Source organism: Sminthopsis crassicaudata, chromosome 3 (assembly GCF_048593235.1).
Source record: "Sminthopsis crassicaudata isolate SCR6 chromosome 3, ASM4859323v1, whole genome shotgun sequence".
Classification (NCBI taxonomy): Eukaryota; Metazoa; Chordata; class Mammalia; order Dasyuromorphia; family Dasyuridae; genus Sminthopsis; species Sminthopsis crassicaudata.
Genome location: NC_133619.1, coordinates 122,031,395 through 122,052,745, shown reverse-complemented (window position 1 = coordinate 122,052,745; position 21,351 = coordinate 122,031,395). Strand labels below are relative to the sequence as shown.

General features: G+C 33.0%; 1 protein-coding gene across 3 annotated transcripts in view; it reads right to left on the bottom strand.

Moving 5' to 3' along the window:
- SLAIN1 (SLAIN motif family member 1) overlaps window positions 1-21,351 on the bottom strand; it is a 79,741-nt gene that overhangs the window by 13,621 nt on the left and 44,769 nt on the right. For 2 of the 3 annotated variants that reach the window (XM_074299315.1, XM_074299313.1), the window contains exons 3-6: window positions 15,963-16,112; window positions 14,576-14,725; window positions 12,195-12,536; window positions 2,953-3,108 (exon numbers count right to left, since the gene is read on the bottom strand). In XM_074299315.1, the coding sequence (XP_074155416.1) occupies window positions 2,953-3,108; window positions 12,195-12,536; window positions 14,576-14,725; window positions 15,963-16,112 (798 nt within the window). The remainder of the gene's footprint in view (window positions 1-2,952; window positions 3,109-12,194; window positions 12,537-14,575; window positions 14,726-15,962; window positions 16,113-21,351) is intronic. The other variant, XM_074299314.1, reaches the window with a different exon arrangement.

The window sequence follows — 21,351 nt, the reverse complement described above, 5'->3', positions numbered from 1 at the left end:
AACTGTTCAACGTTTCTCCTTAAGGTAGAGCTGAAAACTATGCTTCTCCATAGTTTCTATTTTTCCTAGTTTTGCTCTCTTTTTGTATATATTCTTTGAGTACACATTTCTCAACTCTAGCATAAGAGCCCCAACTTACAGTAGATAATGAGCCACTCCCTGACTCACATGTGAGTCTTTCCCCGAGTTTTAAAAATGTGAAAGAACTTAAGGAGAATGGCTGGCTATGAACCAAAGTAAGTCACATTTATATCTCCTAACTTTTTAGAGAAAAAGTCCCATCTAGTCTCCCTCCATTCAGCATCATCCCCACTCTATCCCCTTCAACAAAAAGACCTTCTTTTTCACCATTTGGCAAAAAATGCTGGGCTTTCTCTTCCTAAGACAACCACCTTAATTCTGAGGCTCACTCCATAAAACCCAGACTATTTTAATAAGATACACTTAAATCTTCCTGCCTCCAATCTATTCTTTCCACAGCTGCCCAATAAGGAGAGTAGTAAGTAGTACAAAAGAGTAGTAAGTAGTACAAAAGGATTATATCACTTTTGTAGTGGAAAAAAAAAAAAAAATCTTCCATAACTGTTGACTGCCAACTACTACAGTCTGCTAGGTGCAATAGTGGCTAGAACTTAGACCTAGAGTCAGGAAGGAAAATCTGGGTTCAGAAATGACCACAGATACTTAGTAGTTGTATTAAAAAAAAAAAAAAAAAAAAAAAAAGCTTTCTTTGAGCCCTGTAGGTGAAAGTGCCTCAAAAATTACTTAAAATACTTTGAGTCCTCCCTTTTACATTTTATTGCACAGTGCTTTATATATGTCATAACCTCCTAGTAAGCAAAACCTTCTGAGGTAAGAGCCTAAGTTTTATTTAACGTCTAAATCCTTAGCATCTATCATGTAGTATAAGTGTTTAATAAATATCTGTGGAATCGACTCATTTCCATCCCCTTACTCCTCATCATACCTTTTATGTTACTAACTATTGAGCCTGGAACATATTCATTAGATAGGTACAGCAGTATCCTACCCTTTGCTGGATAGCTTCCTTTTTTTTTTTTTTTTTTTAAACTTCATGGCCCAGAGCAAAGTTTGGCAAGCTATATAGCCTGCCAGCTAAGAATGAATTTTACATTTTTTTTAATGCAAGAAATTTGATTTAAGGTATTAAAAAAAATTCTTAACTCAGAGCAAAGAATTAGGATGCTGGCTCCAGATGGCCAAGTCTCCACCTGGCTTCTCTCTTGTGATTCTCATACATCTAAGCTATTTCCCAGGCTGAGCTTGCTTCTCAGTGTATTACTTAAGAACTTCTGATAGATCTTCCATCAAAATTCTGTCTCCAGAACTTGTCAGCATTCAGATGACTGGCAGAGACTAAATAACAGATTTAACCTTGAGGCAGGAAAGAATGGTTACATTTGCTTGTCTTAGTTTTTTTTTTTTTTTTTCTCCCTAACCATCTTGTCCCATTATGACATCTAAGTCATCATAATTCATATGTCCCAAAAGCAAGGATTATTTAAACTCCAGTACACAGTCTAAAAAAAAAAAAAAATACTTTAAATGTACAATATATCAGACAATTCCCTCCAACCTGGCATTGATGACAATCATCCACAGTTTTGTTTTTGTTTTTAATTGACTGATGTGTTGCACACATAGTTGATCAACTATTATTTACTAATAGCCTACTACATGCCAGAAACTGTGTTAATCAATAGGGACATATTCACAATGAAAAGCAAAAGGCTGTCCCTGCTGTGGCTGTCTAATAGTGGAGACAATATGTAAACAATTATATAGAGACATTGAAGATAATCACCACAAGGAAAGTACTTGCATTAAGGGAGATTGGAAAAAGTTTCCTATGGAAGGTGGGATTTTAGTTGAGACTAGAAGGATGCCAGGAGATAAGGAGGAAAAATCATTCTATTCTTGGGAAACAGCCAGTGAAAATGTCCAATCTAGAGATGAAGAGATTTGTTTGAGGAAACGCAAGAAGTCCAGTGTCTTTGGACCCCAGAGTAGATGAGAAATCAGAAATAAGAAGACTAAGGTGGGGAAGATGAAGGAACAGGTTATGAAAGGCTTTTAAATGTCAAACAGAGAATTTTACATTTGATCTTGGACGTGAATGGAATTACTGGAATTTGGAAAGATTATTTTGATGGCTGAGTAGAGGATGGTAGAGTGGAAAGAACCTGAGACAAAATAATGATATATGTGAAAAGGGAAGGGAATACTGCACATCATATGCTAGAAACTAGGATAAATACTTACGAATATTTAATTTCAACCTCACAATTACCCTGAAAGGCAGGTTCTATCATAACCCCCATTTTGTATTTGAAGGATTGAGACAGAAGTAAACACACACAGGATCACATAGCTAGTAAGTGTCTGAGGCTAAGTTGAATTCAAGTCCTTCTCACTCCAGAGCCATAGTGCACAGAGCTCTGGTCCAGCCAGACATATTTTAGGCAAGTCCCTAACCCTTCTGGCCTTGGTTTCCCATGTGTAAAATGAAGTTATTGAATCAGATGACGTCTAAGGTCCCTTTCGGTTCTCAAATTTCTTTGGGTTGAATCCAACACCCCAGAATCCAAGTCAGTCAGTCAGTCTGTATACCAAGGGGATGGATAGATCTTTTTCAGCTCCATTCACAAAAAAAAAAAAAAAAAAAAAAAAAAAAAAAAAAAAAAAACATCAAATCTGCCCTATAATGAAATCTTTCATGAGAAAGTAGATTAAGCATGATGAGCTAGCACAATCTAAAAGCTACTTTATAAGCAGAGTATACAATAAAATCTAAAAAGCAGAAGATGACTGGACTTCATGCAAAACCTCTATAATACAAAAATCATATTCAACAATAAAATATTTCTCTTATTGCTTTGTAATGGTGCAATGATAATTTAAAAAAGAAAAAGACAAAGAAACATTACTTACTACACGATTGTATCCTTGACATTCCATTACCAGCACCATGCAGGCTTGAGTCAAAGCTCTGGCTGTTTCTCACAGTGATTGGAGAACTAACATTGCTACTGACAGTTGTTGTACTTGGCATCCGTGCAAGGTTAGGCATACTTCTTCGGAGTTTATCTGAAGGACAAAAACATTTTAGGAGATTCAAAGCAACAAGTTTTCAAGTCAAAAAAGCCCCCCTCCCAACCCCAAAAACCCAAAGCCCAAAACATTAGCTCTTAAAACCAAGTAAACAAACACTAGCTTCTTTATAAATTTAAAATTGGTATATTATTTATGAGTCATGAAGTATAATAGATAAAGCTATATTCATCCATACCTGAACATATATAGAGTAATTCTAAAGAACTTTGTCCACGGATAGGGGTGGGCAGCCACATGGAGTGGGCTGCCTTTGGTAAGGCAGCTGAGAATGAGGGAAAGAAACAATTTACTCTTCACTCACTAAAAACTATTTCAAATGAGGTTTTTAAGTAGAAGGTATGACTATGACCAGTGTAACTAGAGTATGATTAAACCTGTCAATAAATATTAATGTATTAATATATAAATATGTATGTAAATAGTAATGAGATCAATATAAACATAGTTAGAAGAGAAAGGGATGTGTGATCAATAGATTTGGATTCAAATACTAGTTCTTTTACTTACTATTTGTGCAACCATGGACAAATTTAATTCACTGGACCTCAGTTTTCTAATCAGTAACAATAAGGGAATAGTACTAAAAAAAAATGCTCTAAAATGATCTAAAGTCCCTTCTAGTTCCAACTCTGATACTATGACAAATTGATTCATCAAATCTCCCAGTGTTACAGTGCGTATAGAATACATTTTGAAATGGTCATAGTTATAGCACAAACACTAGACAAAATACTGTTAGAGACTGGAAAAACAGATAAAACATTTATTTCTCATTGTAATGTATCCTTTTGACCACCAGATGGTGGCAGATATATGCTCAAAGACCAGAATGTGTCTGACTTATGAAATAAACCAGAAATATAGGCTATTTACAAGTAGGTTGTTCTTTATCAAAATTATAAAATAGCTGGGGGAGGGGGGGGTTCCCTGTTGTATTGATATTTTTTTATTACTTATCTAATCATCCAGAACTTCTATACTTTTATTACATCATAGACTCTTTTGACAGTCTGGTAAGACTTATGAATCCCTTTTCATATGTTTTTAAATGAGTAAAATAAAATACAAAGGATTACAAAGAAAACCAAAGAGTAATGAAAACACATTTTTAATTTTTTTTCCATTTGAGGTCCTCTAAATTCTATATGGAGAGTCAGGTAAATACTTTTTAAGTTTTAATACAAAGAATAGAAAGAAAACTGAGCTCCAAAGTGCTTTGAGAAATTTGAAAAGATCATTTCAGCTATTATAGCCCAGAGAAGACTTCATGGAAGAAGCAACAACTAATTTGAGCTTTGAAGCAGGAAACTTCAGCCCATTCCAGTTGTAGTATGAGAAATCTGAACAAAGGCTCACAGTTAGAAAAGGTTACAATAAGAATGGCACTGGAGAATACTCCAGTTTGTTTGGAATGCAGAAAATGTGAAAGGGAGTAACATGAGGAGGTTGGAAAGGTGATTAGAGTCACAGAAAAAAAAGACACCAAAACAAACATTTATTTTGCTTGGTAATTTCCATCTTTTTATTCTGTCAGGATCCAAGACCTCCTCTCTCTTTTTTTAGACACCATGTTTTCCCAAGCCAAAACTCAGCAAGTAAGCTGTGCCCAGAGATAGACATTACAACAATCCTTTGTGCTCTGGATAAACTTTCCTGCAACTAAATCGAAGAACTGATGGTCTTTGAGCTTAAATAAGCACTGTTATGAATGAACTTTGTCACTAGACAACCTTTCCAATTGAATAAAAATATGTATAATCTCAAGCAAGTCATCTTATTTTGTTCACCCCAGTTTCCTGATCTGTAGAAAGAAAAAAATAATGGTACCTACCTCCTAGAGTTGTTGTAAGGATCAAAATGATATAATGATTGTAAAGTGTTTAAAACAGTGACACACTCGCTCTCTCTCTCTCTCTCCCCCCATATATATATATATATATATATATATATATATATATATACACACACATATATGTATATGTGCATGCTAAGCACTTAATAAATTAGTCTTTAATTGAATATTATTTTCATAAATCTAAGATGAGTTTAAAATGTCAAAAGCAATAAGATTAGTGATTTTATATGGGATAATGTAGAAATGCAATTACTAAATGGATGCCATCTGAAGTTTTTTTTTTTTAATCCATACGTGATATTGTTTCTGTTATATTTCTAAATTCTCTCATATTGTGAAAATTGAGAGACTGTTGTAACAGAAATGCAATAAGACAAAATCTTCCTTTTAATCTGGATACTGTTATAATATGAATAGGGCTTTTAAGGATGTGATAATAAAAAGCTATTCGAAAACTATTAAATATTTAATGAAGTATATTTTGTTTTAAAACTAATAATAATAAGCTTACTAAGATAGAAAATTTTCATTTGAAAAGTCTTAGCTATTATGAAACTATACATAGTGGTTTAAAGATGTAGCTTCAACAAATTAATGATAAGTCAACTATCAGGTATTTGTCATATGTCTGAAGTCCCAGAATATAGTTAGTTTTAATTTATAAATAAAGGACTTAATGAAATGTTAACTATTAGGGAAACAACAGGAAGATATTTGAGCCTTAAGTTGTGATTAGTGAGATTTTGCTATTTAAGATAAAAATTCTTGGGACTGTTATTTTTTTATTGTTTTGAATTTTGATTACAAGTGTTGAATGATCTGAATTGTCATGAAGCTAATACATAGAAAATGAAATGTGCTGCAATCTACAGAAACTGCTGAAGGTATATGTCTATTCTTGAAAAAAAGTTTTGAGGATGACCGTGGCACAGACCAAGTAGGATCCTCCTATTTCCCCATTGTGCTATTTACTTTCTGAAAAAGAAAGTTCCCTACTTTGTTAATCTTGAGCCTTGCACTTAATACCAGAACTATATGATTGACTGTCAGATATGACTCATGCTTGGAATCAAAGAGAATGAAAGGAGTTTTCTCCCCTATTATGACAAATGACAAGGTTATAACAATGTCCCTCCTTTTCCTTTTATTGTAAATTTCTATAATCAAAAAGTTTTTTAAGTATAATACTAAATCTATTAAAAATAGATCAATACAAGAGCATCTCTGAGTTACTGTAATAAGTTACAATTATGAAAATCTTACATTTTTATGTGGATTTGTGATCAAACTATAATACACCAATGATATCCTCCTAAGAGGGAAATGATTGGACAAAGTATTAAGACAAAGCTGCTATATGAAAGTCTTTTAATTAAATGGAATAGTAAGTTTTGAGAAAGCAGCAGAGTTGTTGTCTCTAAGGGCTTTTCACATATGTATATGAATGACTTCCAAATTTATCTATCATGAAAACTCAGACCTTGAGTATGTTTTGGTAATAAATTCTTAAAATTGGATTAAGGATTCTACACAGAAATTGTATTGATAATAGTAAAAAAAAAAAAAAAAAGCCAAACAAACAAACAAAACAAAGAAGAAGTATAGAAATAGCAAAAGGTAAGTAAATTCTCTGAAACTTCAAAATTGGAAAACCAAAACAAAATTTATCTAACCACCACTTACGAAAATAGGTACTTCAGATAGTTATTAAAATTCTAATCCTTAATTACATAGAGTCCCTTATTGCCAGGCCCACTTTACTTAGGCTATTTCCTATTACTGTAAGCCCAGCAGATATTTTCTGAGTCCCCTGCCCTGGGACCTTCCCCCACTACAAGTTCTGACTTGTAAAGATCCCTTGTCTACTTTGAAGCTGAATCTCCCCATCTTAAAAAAAATCCCCTGTAACCAAAGTATTGGGAATGTTGGCTAATCAGCTAATTAGTACTTTTATTCTTTATTTCCTGCCCTACTTTATTTGCTCACTACCAAAGAGTAGTATACTATCACAAAAATACATAATTTAAGAACTGAGGCTAAGCTTTTTTAAGCATTTCTCTCAAAAGAGATGAAATTAAGTTGCTTTGATTTTCATCCGGCTTTCAATTTATAAAAACATGTTTTTGGTTTTTTTTCCCCTATTCTTGACATAAGCTCAAGATAAAAATAAAACAAATTCATTCATTGTGTCCTATCAGCATTCTTTCTAAACTCCAGATTAGAAAATTAGTGTCTGACTGATTAACTCCCATTGGTAGCATGGATGTGTAATGAAAAAGACTGAGCTCAAAATGTTTAAAAAGAAAGAAAAAAGAAAAGAAAAAAGTTTGGCTACCATCCAGGTGTGATAGGTAAATAGGAAAATGAAAAAAGGAATAGCCTAAGGCCTCCACTTTAGATATCAAAAATAACTAGAAGAGCAACATTACCCACAGGTCTTTTTTACCTCCAATATTATAAAACACAACCCTAAGTGAGTCAAGTTTTCTAATTACCCATTCCTTCACAAAACTGAAAACAGTAATAAATGATCCAAAAACAATAGTAAAGATTTATGTTCCATTAATAGACAAGCACTTGATAAATTCCTACTACGTATCAGGTATTGTGTGTATCATATTAGGTGCTGAGAGTACAAAGTCAAAAACAAAACCTTTTCATCCAAATTGGATAAACACTGCATCTTTTTGTTCCCCTTTATGTGAGGTCTTTCCCCACTAGAATATAAGCTTCTTGAGGTCAGGAACTTCATACTTGCATGCATTTGTATACACAGTGATTAATAGTGACTGGCACATAGTAAGAACTTAGTAAATGTTGAGAGAGATGAACAGTAATTGTTATATATTATTATTTATATGTATGTATGTTTGCATGTTGTGTATATAACTATTTCTATATATGTGTAAATATATGTATATGTGTTTGTATATATGGACACACAAAACACATGCAAAGCAAAGACAATGTGACCTGGGGGAGACTGGGAGAAGCAGAATGTGGGTCACAGAATTTAAAAAGAAATCATGAAGAACATAGCACTTAAACTGAATCATGCAGGAAACAAGGAATTCCAAAGTGTAGTAGAGAAGAGGAAGTCCCTTTCAAGGTGCAGGACAAAGCCAGTACAAAGGCAGCAAATCAGGTGATGGATTCTCATATGTGAGAAACAGCAATAAAACTAGTTTGGCCATACTGGAAAGTACAAAGAGAGTAAGATGTGGTAAGTCTGGAAATGTAGATGAGGCTTGGTTGTAAAGATCAAAATGAAAAGTATGTTAATGTCAAGTGTAAATATAAGTGTAATATGTAAATTATAAAGATTAAATGAGTGGGGGATTTGTATTTACTCTTCTTTTGTGGAAATGGTCATGATATTGACATAAATACAGAATTTTGGAAGAGTTGGGGATTGTAAGAAAGATAGCATGTTCTGATATAGACATCTTAAATTTGAGATGCTCACTGTGAACATCAGGTTTCAAGTGTCTAATAAGGAATTGGTGATGTGGAATTAGGGCTCCCTATTCATATCTGAGAATCATCAATAATAACATGATGATTAAACCTATGGAAGTTAGCAAAGTCATATGAGAGAGTACATAGAGAAAAGAACAGAGGGAGAAGGAGAGAAGTTTATTACTCACAGCTAGAGCCAAGTCATGAATGAAAATCCAACTAGAAAAAGTGAATAGTTGTTAGAAATGCAGGAAGAGCAAGAGGAAGAAAAAAGAAAATTCAAGATAAGTCAGCCATAACTATCTAAAATGATTATTATTTTTCCAACTGAATCTCAGTGAATTCAAGGGACTAAGAAAATTGCCCTTCTCTGCCTTTTCAGAGGACATTTTAGTTGATTAAATATCATGCAGTATTTGATCCTTAAAAAAATAGGATATAGAAAGATTCTGAAAATAAAGTTAGGATGAGAGAAAAATAAAGGAAAGATTTAACGGATGAAAGGGAGTTAGTGAGAATAATTAATTGGGATTAAATTGGTAAAAATACATGAAAGATATCAAGAAATAAAGGAAGAAAGTAAACAGAGGGGTACCTACAAGAAAAGGAGAATGCTTATTCATTTAATATTTGGGATAGAAAGCACTAATTTAGGCAATGTAGAGAATGTTTTGTCTGTAGAAAAGATGGAAAGATAACTGTCTTTTCAAAGGGCTATCATATGGATAACCGCTTTTTATGCTTGGCCACAGAAAGCAGAATAGGAGCAATGATGAAACTGAAAAGATGCTAAATATAAATCTGTCAAAGAACTTCCCATTAGAACAACTCTGAAATAGAATTATCTGCATTGGGCTCTGATCCCCTCATGGGAGGTATTTCAGCAAATGTGGAATGATCACTTATTTTACTATGTTTAGGGCAGAGAATTGTAATGGAGGGGGTACATAGTTTTGTTTTGTTTGCAAGACTGAATTCTCCCTATTTTGCCCAGGATGGAAGTGTGGCAGCCAATCATGGGCTGTGTCTCACCACTCTTTAGCACACAAGCTTTCACCTGCTCTAATTTACCTTTAATTAAGCAGCCTGTTGTTCCACCCCACACTTCAAGGGCTCACCATAATGGTGCTACAAGTTAGTGTGGACACTTGACTTTAATCTTACTGCAGCTTACAACTCCTGAACTGACACAATCCATTAGCCTCAGCTTCCCCAGAAACAGAAATGGCAGTGTATGAGACCACTATGTCCATTATGAACTTTTTAAACAAAGTTTTTAATAACTCTTTTACAATTTAATTGGTCATCTTTGAAATATTTTATTTTATGCATTTTAAAAAAGTATTCTGAGAATGGGCAGCTGCATGGTACAATGGACAGAGCACAGGCCCTGAAGTCAGGAAGGCTCCTCTTCCTGAGTTCAAATACAGCTTCAGATTCTTACCAGTTGTGTGACTCTGGACAAGTCACTTAACCCTGCTTGTCTTAGTTTCCTCATCTGTAAAATGAGCTAGAGAAGGAACCACTCCAATATTTTTACCAAGGAAACTCCAAAAGGGGTCATGAAGAATCAGATAAAACTGAAAAATGACTAAACAAAAATTCTAAGAAGGGACCTATACATTCCACCAGAATAATACAAAGGGGTCCAGGATAGAAAAAAAGGCCTCCAAGACCCAGTATTTTAGAGGAATTATTTTTTAAAGTATAGAATTAGTCACTCAGATCTTTCATAAATTTGAAATTCAGTAATGCTATGAATATAGAGGTAAATGGAACATGATTTTTTCCTTTGTAAGAGAAGGCCATATAATCTAAAGAAGAATGTGATGGTTGAAGGGTTCAGGGGCAGGATTTTTAAAGAAAGAAATCTTATTGGATTGTAGGATGTTTCATTAAAGAAGAAGCATTTGAGTTGGGCATTACAGGATTTCAATAACCAGATTTGGGGGAGGGGTTAGAGTGAGAATACTTTTCCAGATAGAAGGAGAGGATGATACCACAAAGGCCAATTGTGGAAAAGAAAAGCATGAGTTTAAAGTAACAGCCAGTTACGTTTCTGTAACTCTAGGACATATGGCTGTCGAGCACTGGATGCTAACTAAACAACAACAGCAACCAGATAGGCCAAGTTGTTTGTTAATATCTAAAATATTTCATATTTACTAGGACCTACAAAGTTACTCAACATTCTAAAAAGAAAGGGAGTTGTTTTTAAATCATCTTAGCATAGCAGCTATACATGGAGTGACATGATTTAACTGATGACATGAGAGGAAAAGGTTTAGAATACATTTTCCTTATAAAGTCAAATTCCAACATAATTAACTTTTAAAAAATAACATGGACAATATTATGAGAAGTTACAGGAAATTATCTTTTAAGATATGAGCAAATATGATTTGATGACCTAAAGTTAAACAAATCTTCACTGAACTTTTATTTTTATTTTGTATTATCCTGTCTTTACATTCTCCTTAACAAAGTTACTTTATATGGGTGTTTTAATAACACCTTAATAACAAAAATTTCTCTCCTGTTTTTTTTTGTAAATATAAGTGTGATGCTGACACTAGACACATTAACTATGTCGATCAAAACCAAGATTGTTTTTTAAAAATTAGTTTTACTACATTTATTTTTTTACCTGCTCTAATTTGCTTTAAGCACAGTTAAATACAAATGAATATTATCACTTACTTTATATATATATATATATATATTACTACTAATATATATATTAATATATTATAATATATATATTCTACTAATGTTTGAAAATGCCCTGCATCAAATAACACATCTTGGTCCTTTATTTTTAGATTCTGGTCCTTCTTTTAATAAACAGAAAATCACATAAAGAAACATTACTACATTACATTAATTATTTTTAATTGTATATAACATTATTTTGGCCAAAAGTACTAGTAAGTAGTAAGAAATTCCACGTGAATTTCTTAAAATGAAAAAAAAATTGATGCCTAAGATAGCTCATACAGTAATCTAAGACTTAGTTAAGGATCGATATTGTTCTTATAAACTTCTTACAGCTCAATCTATTATTATGCTAATGCCACTACTGAAATGTTCAACAACTGCTAGATGTTGTAAAGCATCCTGAAAACACAAACCTGGCATATTTAATTGAATTTATAAAAATAGGTACTAGAACTATAGTTTTATAAAGGAAATTCCCAAGTGAGAAAACTTCTTATTCCAATTTAGCTCAGCATATTCTCTACAACTTAAAGTTTTAGAGAATAATCCCATATGTGACACATAAAAGATACTCATACTTTTTAAATCAGCAATCTACCAGTTGAATACCTAGAATTCAAGCTTTAGTCCTTGTGATAATAATCTCTATAGTATTTATGTAGTACTTGGCAAAATGCTTTACATATATAATCTCATCTGATCTTTAGAATAACACTAAGGTGGGTTCTAATATCATCCCCATTTTTCATATAAGGAAATTAAGGCACTCAAAAATTAAATGACTTATCCAGATCACACATCTCTTAAGTTATCTGGGCAGATTTGAATTCAGATCTTTCAATTTACTATGTCTAGTAGCTACATAACTTGGGCAAGAGAAGTCAATCAGCCCTCTTAGAATTCAGTTTCCTCCTCATCTATTAAACAAAACTAAACAAAACAAACAAACAAAAAAAAAAAAGTAGGTTAAATTAGATGACCTCTAAAACGTTAACACTTTCAGAGTCTAAAATCGGAAGTGACCTACCTCCACTTGTCCTATTTGGTTGCTGATCTGGAGTTTGGGCTGGAGGTGAATAATACTGTTGCTGCTGGTAGTTATTTGAAGGAAAATACTGAGAGCTGGTACTCCTTCTACATTCCCGAATGCTAGAGAAAGTCTGTGAGTGTGGAATTCCTCTTTGGAAAGGTGAACATCGAGGAAGACGAGGCTGGGGAGGTGGCAGATGATCAAACTCTTCATCATCCTCCAAACTGTATCGATCATATTCTTGATCACTGAATGTCCCTTTCTTTCCTGAACTCAATGACATGCCAGAAGTATGTCTTGACACTGATGCTGAAGTAGAAGCATAATCTTGTCGAAGACCTATGAAAATGAAAAAAGGGATACTTTCAACTGAGGTCTTCAGCTAAGTCAAATTTTAAATGAGCATTTGAGTTAAGAAATACTGAATAAATATGAAGTCATTTGAAGGTCTTTTTGGTTTTTCAAGTTAAAAGGGTACTACTTTCAACTATTACCTGTTTGTTGGCTGCAATTCTCAAATATTGCTGAATTCAAAAATCTTTTTCTCAATCCTCATTCTTCTTGACTTATTGTAACTTTTAATATTATCTCTTTTTGGATATTCTCTTCTCTCCAAGTTTTCAAGATACGACTCTCTCCTGATTCTCCTCCTACTAAATGATCATTTTTTCTCCATAGGTCATGGAGCTTTCATAGTCCTTTGCTCTTCTTCTATACTACTTCACTTGGCAATCTCAGCAGCTTCCAGAGATTTAATACTCACCTCTATACTGATGATTCTTAAATCTATTTATTTGGCCCTAACTTCTCTATTGACCTTTCATATCACATCCCCAATGCTTTTCAAACATTTCAAACTATATGTATAGCAGACATCTTCAACTCGGCATGTTCAAAACTGAATTCACTTTTCCCCATAAATCTTCCTTCTAAATTTCCCTATTAAGTTCAAGGGCACCACCACCTTCCTTGTCTCCCAGATTTCTAACGTGTCATTCCCAACTCCTCATTACTTCTCATTTTCTATAGCCAACCTGTTACCAAAGCATGCCAATTTCACCTCTGCAATCTCTCTCAAATATTCCCCCTTCTCTGCCCTGATATTGCTGCCAACCTAACATAGGTCTCATCACCTCATGCCTGGATTATTACAATAGCCTGAGGGCCTGCTACAAGTTTCTCTCCAAATTAGTCTATCATCCACTCATTTGCCAAGGTAAAATTTTTCCTAATCTAAATGCAATCATTGTCACTTCCATACTGCAGTGGCTCTTATTACCTCTAGGATCAAATATGAAATCATCCGTTTGATGTTCAAAGTCTTTCATAAGCTACGACATACCTTTCTAGTGTTCTTTACCCTACCTCTTTCTATGTGCTCTTCAAATAGCCTCTTTGCTATTCTATTCCATCTCTCAGCTCCAGGAATTTTCTCTGGCTGTTCCCCAACTCTGTAATTATCTTCCTTCTCACCTCTGATTCTTGGCTTCCCTTACTTCTTTCAAGTCCAGCAAAAATTCCACCTTCTACATAAAGCCATTTCCAATCCCTCTAAAGTCTAGAGCCTTCCATCTGTTAATTACTCTATATAGAAGTTCTTTGTATAATGTTTGTTTGTTATCTTCCCAATTTGATCATGAGCTTCTTGACATCCAGGATTGTCTTTTGCCTTTCTTTGTATCCCCAGTGCTTGACACTTGTACTTGGTACATTGAAGGTACTAAATCAAATCCTTAATGACTGACTCGCTATAGTCATAGAATCTAAGAAAGTACAGAATGTTTAAGGAGAGGAAAAAAAAGGGTATCTTCTGTGATTATCTTACCTGAGAATTTGTATTTGAAAACTGCATATATCATCCTTCTTTTGAAATACAGATTTCACACAATTTGCTTATCTACAAAATAAGAAGCTTAAACTAGGTAATCATAGGTTGTCTGGCTCTAATTTCTATGATCCTACTCCCTTATTTTTTTTTTCTGAAAGTCTTTGGGCAAAAAGAAGTCAAAATACTTTCAGGATATTATATCATTACACTTTAAAATATAGTTTCTCTAACTATATTTATATATACATAGTCATCCATGAGCAGTTTCTTTAACCATGTTTATATGGAGGAAAAGCCCATAATTTAAAACAGTGAGTGACCTTGGATAACTAGAAACCTTTAAACATGACTTTTTCCCCCACTTATCTTCAGTTAAAACAATGAGACAAAGAGTTTGGCTTAAGTTCCCTGTCTATTATTCAGAAAGAAGAACCTCATTCATTTGTATTATAGGAATAATCTTCACATTTCTAACTCAAGCTTACCAAATCAAATAGCCCCATGAAGAAAAAAAAAAAAGAAAAAAAAAGAAAGAAAGAAAGAAACTTACTTTCTTCTTGCAGGCGAGCCATGATCTGAACATCAGTGAGGTCCTGTAGTTTATATCCCATGGAGATAGAGTCATCCTCCAATTCTGATGTACTCAATTCACTATCTATGGATGATTGAGGACTAAGGGGGGAGGCCCTAGAAGTATAACCTAAGAAAAGTAAACATTATTCAGGCTTCATATCAGTAACTCTCCATTATACTTCTCACTATCCCCAAAGCTAGAATAATCACTATTTCAGGATTCAACTCTCATACATAAAGCATGTAATTCAGTAAATGTACAAAAAGCTATTCATTATTTTTTTGGTTCTTCAAGCCAACTTAAACACTTGAAAAATAAAAGCCAAAACTTGGCTTCTAGCTAAGCAGCCCCTAATTATCTCTCTCTAAAGGGTTGGCAAAAAAATATATTGGGTTCTGAGGTGGTTCCCATTTTCAACTGAAGACCACAGATAGCTGGCTGTGATGAATAATTCATATCATGATATTAAACTGAAACTTCATTTCACTCACTTTTAAAATATACAACAGTTAACAATATGCTGTCTCTTAAATAATGAGTGATCACACAGACATACTAATTTCTAAAATTTCCCTGTTTTAATTAAATAAAATGTACCAGAAAAATAATGCAAAACAAGAGAAGGGGTGTCCAAGAGAAGTTGGGACTAAGAAACTAAGATTAGGAAAATAGAAGTGATGTGATTATAATAATAGCAATACTGAGATTAATGACTAGATGATGTCAGTCATCCCAGTCTTACTTAAGAAAGCTGTCTGATTTTCTTATACCTAGTTTGATAAATATAGGTGAGAGAGAAAAAAAGACTAACAATCAAAAATTATACCTTTAATTAGATCTTGCTTTGATGTTTGAGATAAAAGGCATATGCTCTTCAACAACATACTATTACGTGTACACATACACACACACACACACACACATATATCAAAGAGCTTGATTTAATCAATGTGGAGAACTTGCTCAACTTACAAACAATACAATCTGTCTACAACTTGGTAGAGAAGTCTTACAGAGTTGCCTGAAGTTCACCTAGTTTAAATGACTTGCCCACTCAAAGGATTTGATCACGGTTCTTTCCAGAGTCCTTCATTCCATCCATTGTACCAAGTTGCCTCTCACTATATACATAAAACACTACTAATAAATACATAGTACTTCTTCATCTGTACAACAGACAATAGATTAATGATTCCTGGGTCCAAAGTAATGATTTTCATTTTGAACCCTGAAATAAAATGGAAAGTAATATTGCAATTGTAATAGGATTATCCTTTAGCCCTATTTTTCGGTGAGATTCATCCAAGTAGTTTAGTGTATGATTTTTTAAAGCATGTTAGTAGGTAAAAAGTTAAAATATTACCTGTTTTTTCAGGTGTTAGTATTGCTTTACTGGAGGTTTTAGAGAAGCTGGGAGTATTAAAGCCATTGCTATATGGACTGAGTCTCGCAACAGGGCTATAAGGAAAGGCCAAGGAGGTGGGTGGGGTGAAGAGACTGCGCCATCGGAGAGCTGTCATGAAAGCAAAAACAAACAAACAAAAAAACAAAATGGTGTTAGTGTACAATTAAGTGCAGACAGATGACGGTCTGACAGAAGGAAGGAGGAAAGAGAATAAATTAATTTTTTTAAAAGTCAAATTAGAAAGTGAACTGACTTCATTTAATAAGAAAATCATATACATGTTGCACTAGAACAACATTTGCCTGACTGATAAATTAGGATTCTATCTACATATCTCTTAGAAAAGAAAATTATATTGTTCTGTGTGAATCAAGATATGACTGTCCTTCAACAAATCAAACTATATGGATTTTCACATTTTCAATAATTATGTAGCAATGAGCTAAGTTCTGTTAATATATACAAGCATAAAAGCATAAAACCTTAAACATAACAGGAGTACAATTTGTCAATGGTTTCTACAAAATATTCATTTCAAAAAAATAACTGAAAATATGTACTCAAACATATAAACCTTATATTAAATGCTAATGGCTATTTAATTTCTAAAAACTAATTTTCTACTCATTCTAAGATTATCTTGAAAGTCAGCATGGCACAATGGAGGGACTATTGACTCCACAATGACTGGGAGTCAGGAAGATCAAACCAACCTAAAAAGCATTTATAAAGCACCTGCTCTGTGGCAGACACTAAATTCAAATTCTAACTGAAACATTTAAAAGTTGTATGATCATGGGCAAAGTCATTGCTCTCTGAGCTAGTTTCTCTACCTATAAAATAGAATTGTTGTGAAGTTCAAATGTGGCAATTAATATATAGAATTAAAAACTCTAAAGTAGTAAGTAAATGTCAGTTATTAGTATTGGCAAGAAAATTATTTAAACTTAATCAGCCTAAAGGAAAAAAACAACACATGATTCCACTTGGAATTGCTGTATTTCTTTACAATAAAAACAACAGTTATTTATCACAGGAAATTAACTTAAATAATAAAAAAGTATTTTTATTCAATTCATTTAGCAAGCATTTATGGAGCACCTGCTGTTTTCAAGGCACTTTGCTGAATGCTGGAGGTTATAAAGGACAATAAGAAACAGAAAAACAGCAAAAGCAGAAAAAAAGGTCAATTAAGCTTACTACAAAGGATATTGTCAGTTCATTATGATGGTTCTAGAAATTAAATTATCTATACTAAATCAATATTAAGTAAAATATGTATTTTACCTTTAAATAGGAAAAAATTAATCAGATTAGCTGGTTTTCCTGTGCACAAATTGCACAAGATTATTTTCTACCCTTCCAACAAATAACTAGTCCCTCCTCCCTCAATTGTTAAAATTCTGCATTTTCCTGAGCAAGGAAATATAACAAAGGCTTATAAGCTGGATACTAAGAAAAAAGCTTTCCTTTCACTCTTGTAAAACAATTTAAATTCATAAGTTTGGATGTTACTAAACTCTGTGGATAAAAAAAAAAACAAAACAAAAACAGTTCCAGACCTCCTCTAGTTGCCCCTACAAGGAATTTACAATCTAATGGGAGAAAATAATATACATAAGAAAGTTCAGAGTTATAGATGAGGAGATAGGCTACCAAAAGATAGGACCTTTTGTTTGTTTTTTAAATAAATAAAGACACTAGTGGAAAATTGAGAATTACTGGAAAGTTCTGAGCCCTTTATAAAAGAAAGGCTTTGGGAGGAGTTTATTGCTCACCAGGTACCACCAAATTACAAGGATTATATAAACATAGTTTTGTTTGATGTAGCTGAGGAAACTAAGTTAACTATAATATTATATTTGCTATGGTCACACTTTCAAAGCTTATATGTTTTAACAGACAGAGGAATTTGAAGATAAGCCTAGTTTCTAAAGACATTAGTTTGCCTCAGTGATCCAGCATATAATTTGGTGCTACTGGCAAAGTTCCCCAATTACAACCAGCGACTATAACTAAGAAACCATTGTACAACTTGACCTGATTACTACAAAGACCTAGTAACTTTTAGCATGATATTACCATGAGATCCTTTACTTCTAAATACATTAGTGGTCCTAAAATGACAATAAAAATAGGTTTTTATATAGAAAACATCAGGAGTCACCCATATATCTTAAATGTCTGAGTTTATTATCATTTTTATTATTACTAAAAATCCTCCCAATTTCCACCCCCCAAGGGAAAAAAAAACCCTTATTAATAGGTCTTCATAACTATAACCTTTCTTAACACAAGATGTGATTTGGTAATGGTTTGATCACTTGCCAGGCAAATTAAACTGACTACATGTTCTCAGCCACAGATGCATCACTAGTCAACAGCATTCATTTACACTGTACAATAACTACTGTCAACAGGCCTACTGAACACAAAGCTATGGTTATTGTGGCTATGACAGCAAGATCCCAACTGAGAATACAATTAGTATCTATAGCAAGTAAGAATGTGCTACATTATTCTTTCAGTACAGACTTTTAAAAAAAGAGAAGAGGGATTTATTCTTGTAATAGGTTGACAAAATAGCAATGTTATATTAGTATCCAAGTCTGAATCAAAGGAGAGAAGATTAAAAAAAAATAAAAGGAAGTGATTATATCCTAGCTGTTTCAGTTAAAAGATAGTGATATTGTTTTAAAACAGAATTATTTTTTACCAAAAATAAAACATGACTATTTTTAAATCAGGAAGGGAGATAGTGTTAATCTAGGAAAACTATATTTTGATCTGGTATTTTTTCCCTACTTTAAAGAACACAGAAGTCAAAGGATTAAAAACAGAAGACAATATGGATTAGCCCCCTTATTTTAAGGATGAAGAACTTAGACCCAGAAATAGTGATTTGCTATTGATAACAGTTAGCATTTATATAGCATTTAAAAGAACATTATCTTATTTTTTTTCCTTAACAATCCTAGGAGGTAGGTGTTATTATTTACCCTATTTTGTAAATGACATAACTGAAGCATATAGAGATTAAATGAACTTACCCAGGCTCACACAGCTAGTAAGTGTCTGAAACTGGATTTGAATTTAGGTCTTCCTGATTCAGTTTAAGCATTCTAAATAGCACACTTCTGAAATCTGACATTTCATGTCATGTCTTCATCACTGAAGATCAAAACTAATCTTTTAGAAGAATGATTTTCAATCTTTCTGAGCTTGAAGAGAACTCGTGTGTTCTTGCCTTCAAATTTATAAATATAAGAAGAGCAAGGCAATAAAACAGACATTAAAGGCTACCCTGAGAAATTTTTCTTTTGAGCAACTGCTAAAAGTATCTTGTGAAAACCTGGAGTTACACATAACATACTCTGAAACCTAGTCAGGAAACCCTAATGTCACTCTGCTTTGTTCTATCAGGTTTTCTTTTTTCTTTTCTTTTTAAAATATAGTTGTTTTATACATTATTTAAAGAACAAATGTGTTAGCACTACAAGGTCAGCATAATTCATTATGAACATTTTGAGAATTAGCCAAAGCTAAATTATCTCAAATCGTATCTAGTTTCAACCATCATTGCTTATCCCAACAATGAATTTACCCTTGTTCTCTACATAACAGCAGTATTATCTTTCAGATCGCTAATTTACTGATTCATATTTTATTCTTTGTTTGAGCCCTAAATCTTCAAAGTGAAGAACCTGAAAGAAAGTCCTACAGCTATATTTGTATGGCAGCTCCAAAGCAGAACTTTTCCTTAGGGATTGGAACCTGGATTTTCATCTGACGAAGCACCTCTAGTATTGCAAATAGGCATTTGTTCTGCCACTTACATTCCTAGAGAGTTGCCCTAAAGCAGAGATGTCAAATACTTAACAAAATAAACATATAATAAAGCACAGAAAACATTACATTTAAAAAAAATAAATATGTAACTGCAAAGATCCTTATGCACAGATTAGTGGAGCCTTAAGTTTTAATTTGAGAATTTGGCACAGCATTCAGTAAGCAAGTGACTTGCCCAAGGCCAGATAGTCAATGTGTGTCAGAGACTACTCAGGTCTATGTGAATACTCTTTAACTTAAAGAGATTTAGGGGGATGATGACATAATGATTACACAACACCAAAAGACAAAGGGCATAATTATTTTTTGTTTAGATTTAAAGATAATGGACAGTAGAATGAATACTGGTTCTACAAAATGAAAATACAAATTCTGTTTATCTCTTGTCATTTGAACTTCTTAGGTCCAAGTTTCCCTATCTACAAAATAAGGGGATTGACTCTGATGGCCTCTAACATTCCTATCAATAAAGATCTATTGTTCTGAAAATTCAAAATGTTAATTTCTCTCCCACAAAAGATGTACAAAAATTATATTTTTGTGGGAACAAAGTTAAATGATTTTTCAAAAATCATTTACCTGGAACTCTAATATTATATAAAGTTTGGAAAAATAGGTTAAAAACAGGGTCCCACCAAAGTCTATGACACAAATAGGCTTTTGATACATAAACAAGGGGAGAGTCAAAACAGAGAAAGAAAGCTATATACCAATTTGTATAATAAATATTGATATAAAAGCTTTAAAGCAAATAAGAGGAAAGAGACTCAATGATATTTCACAGGTTTGATATACACTATGATAAGATTGGATTTGTACCAGAAATACAAGGCTGGTTCAAGATTAGGAGAACTGTAGGCATAACTGACCATATACAATAACAAAAGTCATATGATCATATCAATATAGACAGAAAAAGATTTTGGCAAGATACTACACACTTTCCTATTAAAGACACTAGAAACCATTAGCATCAATGGAGTCTTTTTAAAAATTTTAAGCAGTATGTATCTAAAACCAAGCTAATAAGACCAAAAGGGAAGCAAGAATATAGATTATCACCACTATTATTGAATATTGAATTAAAATGGTAGCTATATAGGACAAGAAAAAGATTGAAGGAATTAGTATAGGCAACAAGGAAATAAAACTATCATATTTTACAGGTAATATGAGGACATATTTATGCATCCCTACAGAATCAACAACAAAAACTAGTTGAAACAATTAAAAAATTTAGCAAAGTTATAGGATATAAAATAAATCCATATAATCCATTTGCATTTCTAGAAATTACCAACAAAACCTAGTCAAAAGAGATAGAGAAAAAACATCTATTAAGATAACTACAGACACTGTAAAATACTTGGGGAGGAAGGTGTCAACCTGCCAGGATAAATCCATGGACTATATGAAGACAATTACAAAAGACTTTTCATACAGAGAAAGATAAATCTAAACAAAAGGAATAATATTAAGTATTCATGAGTAGGATGAG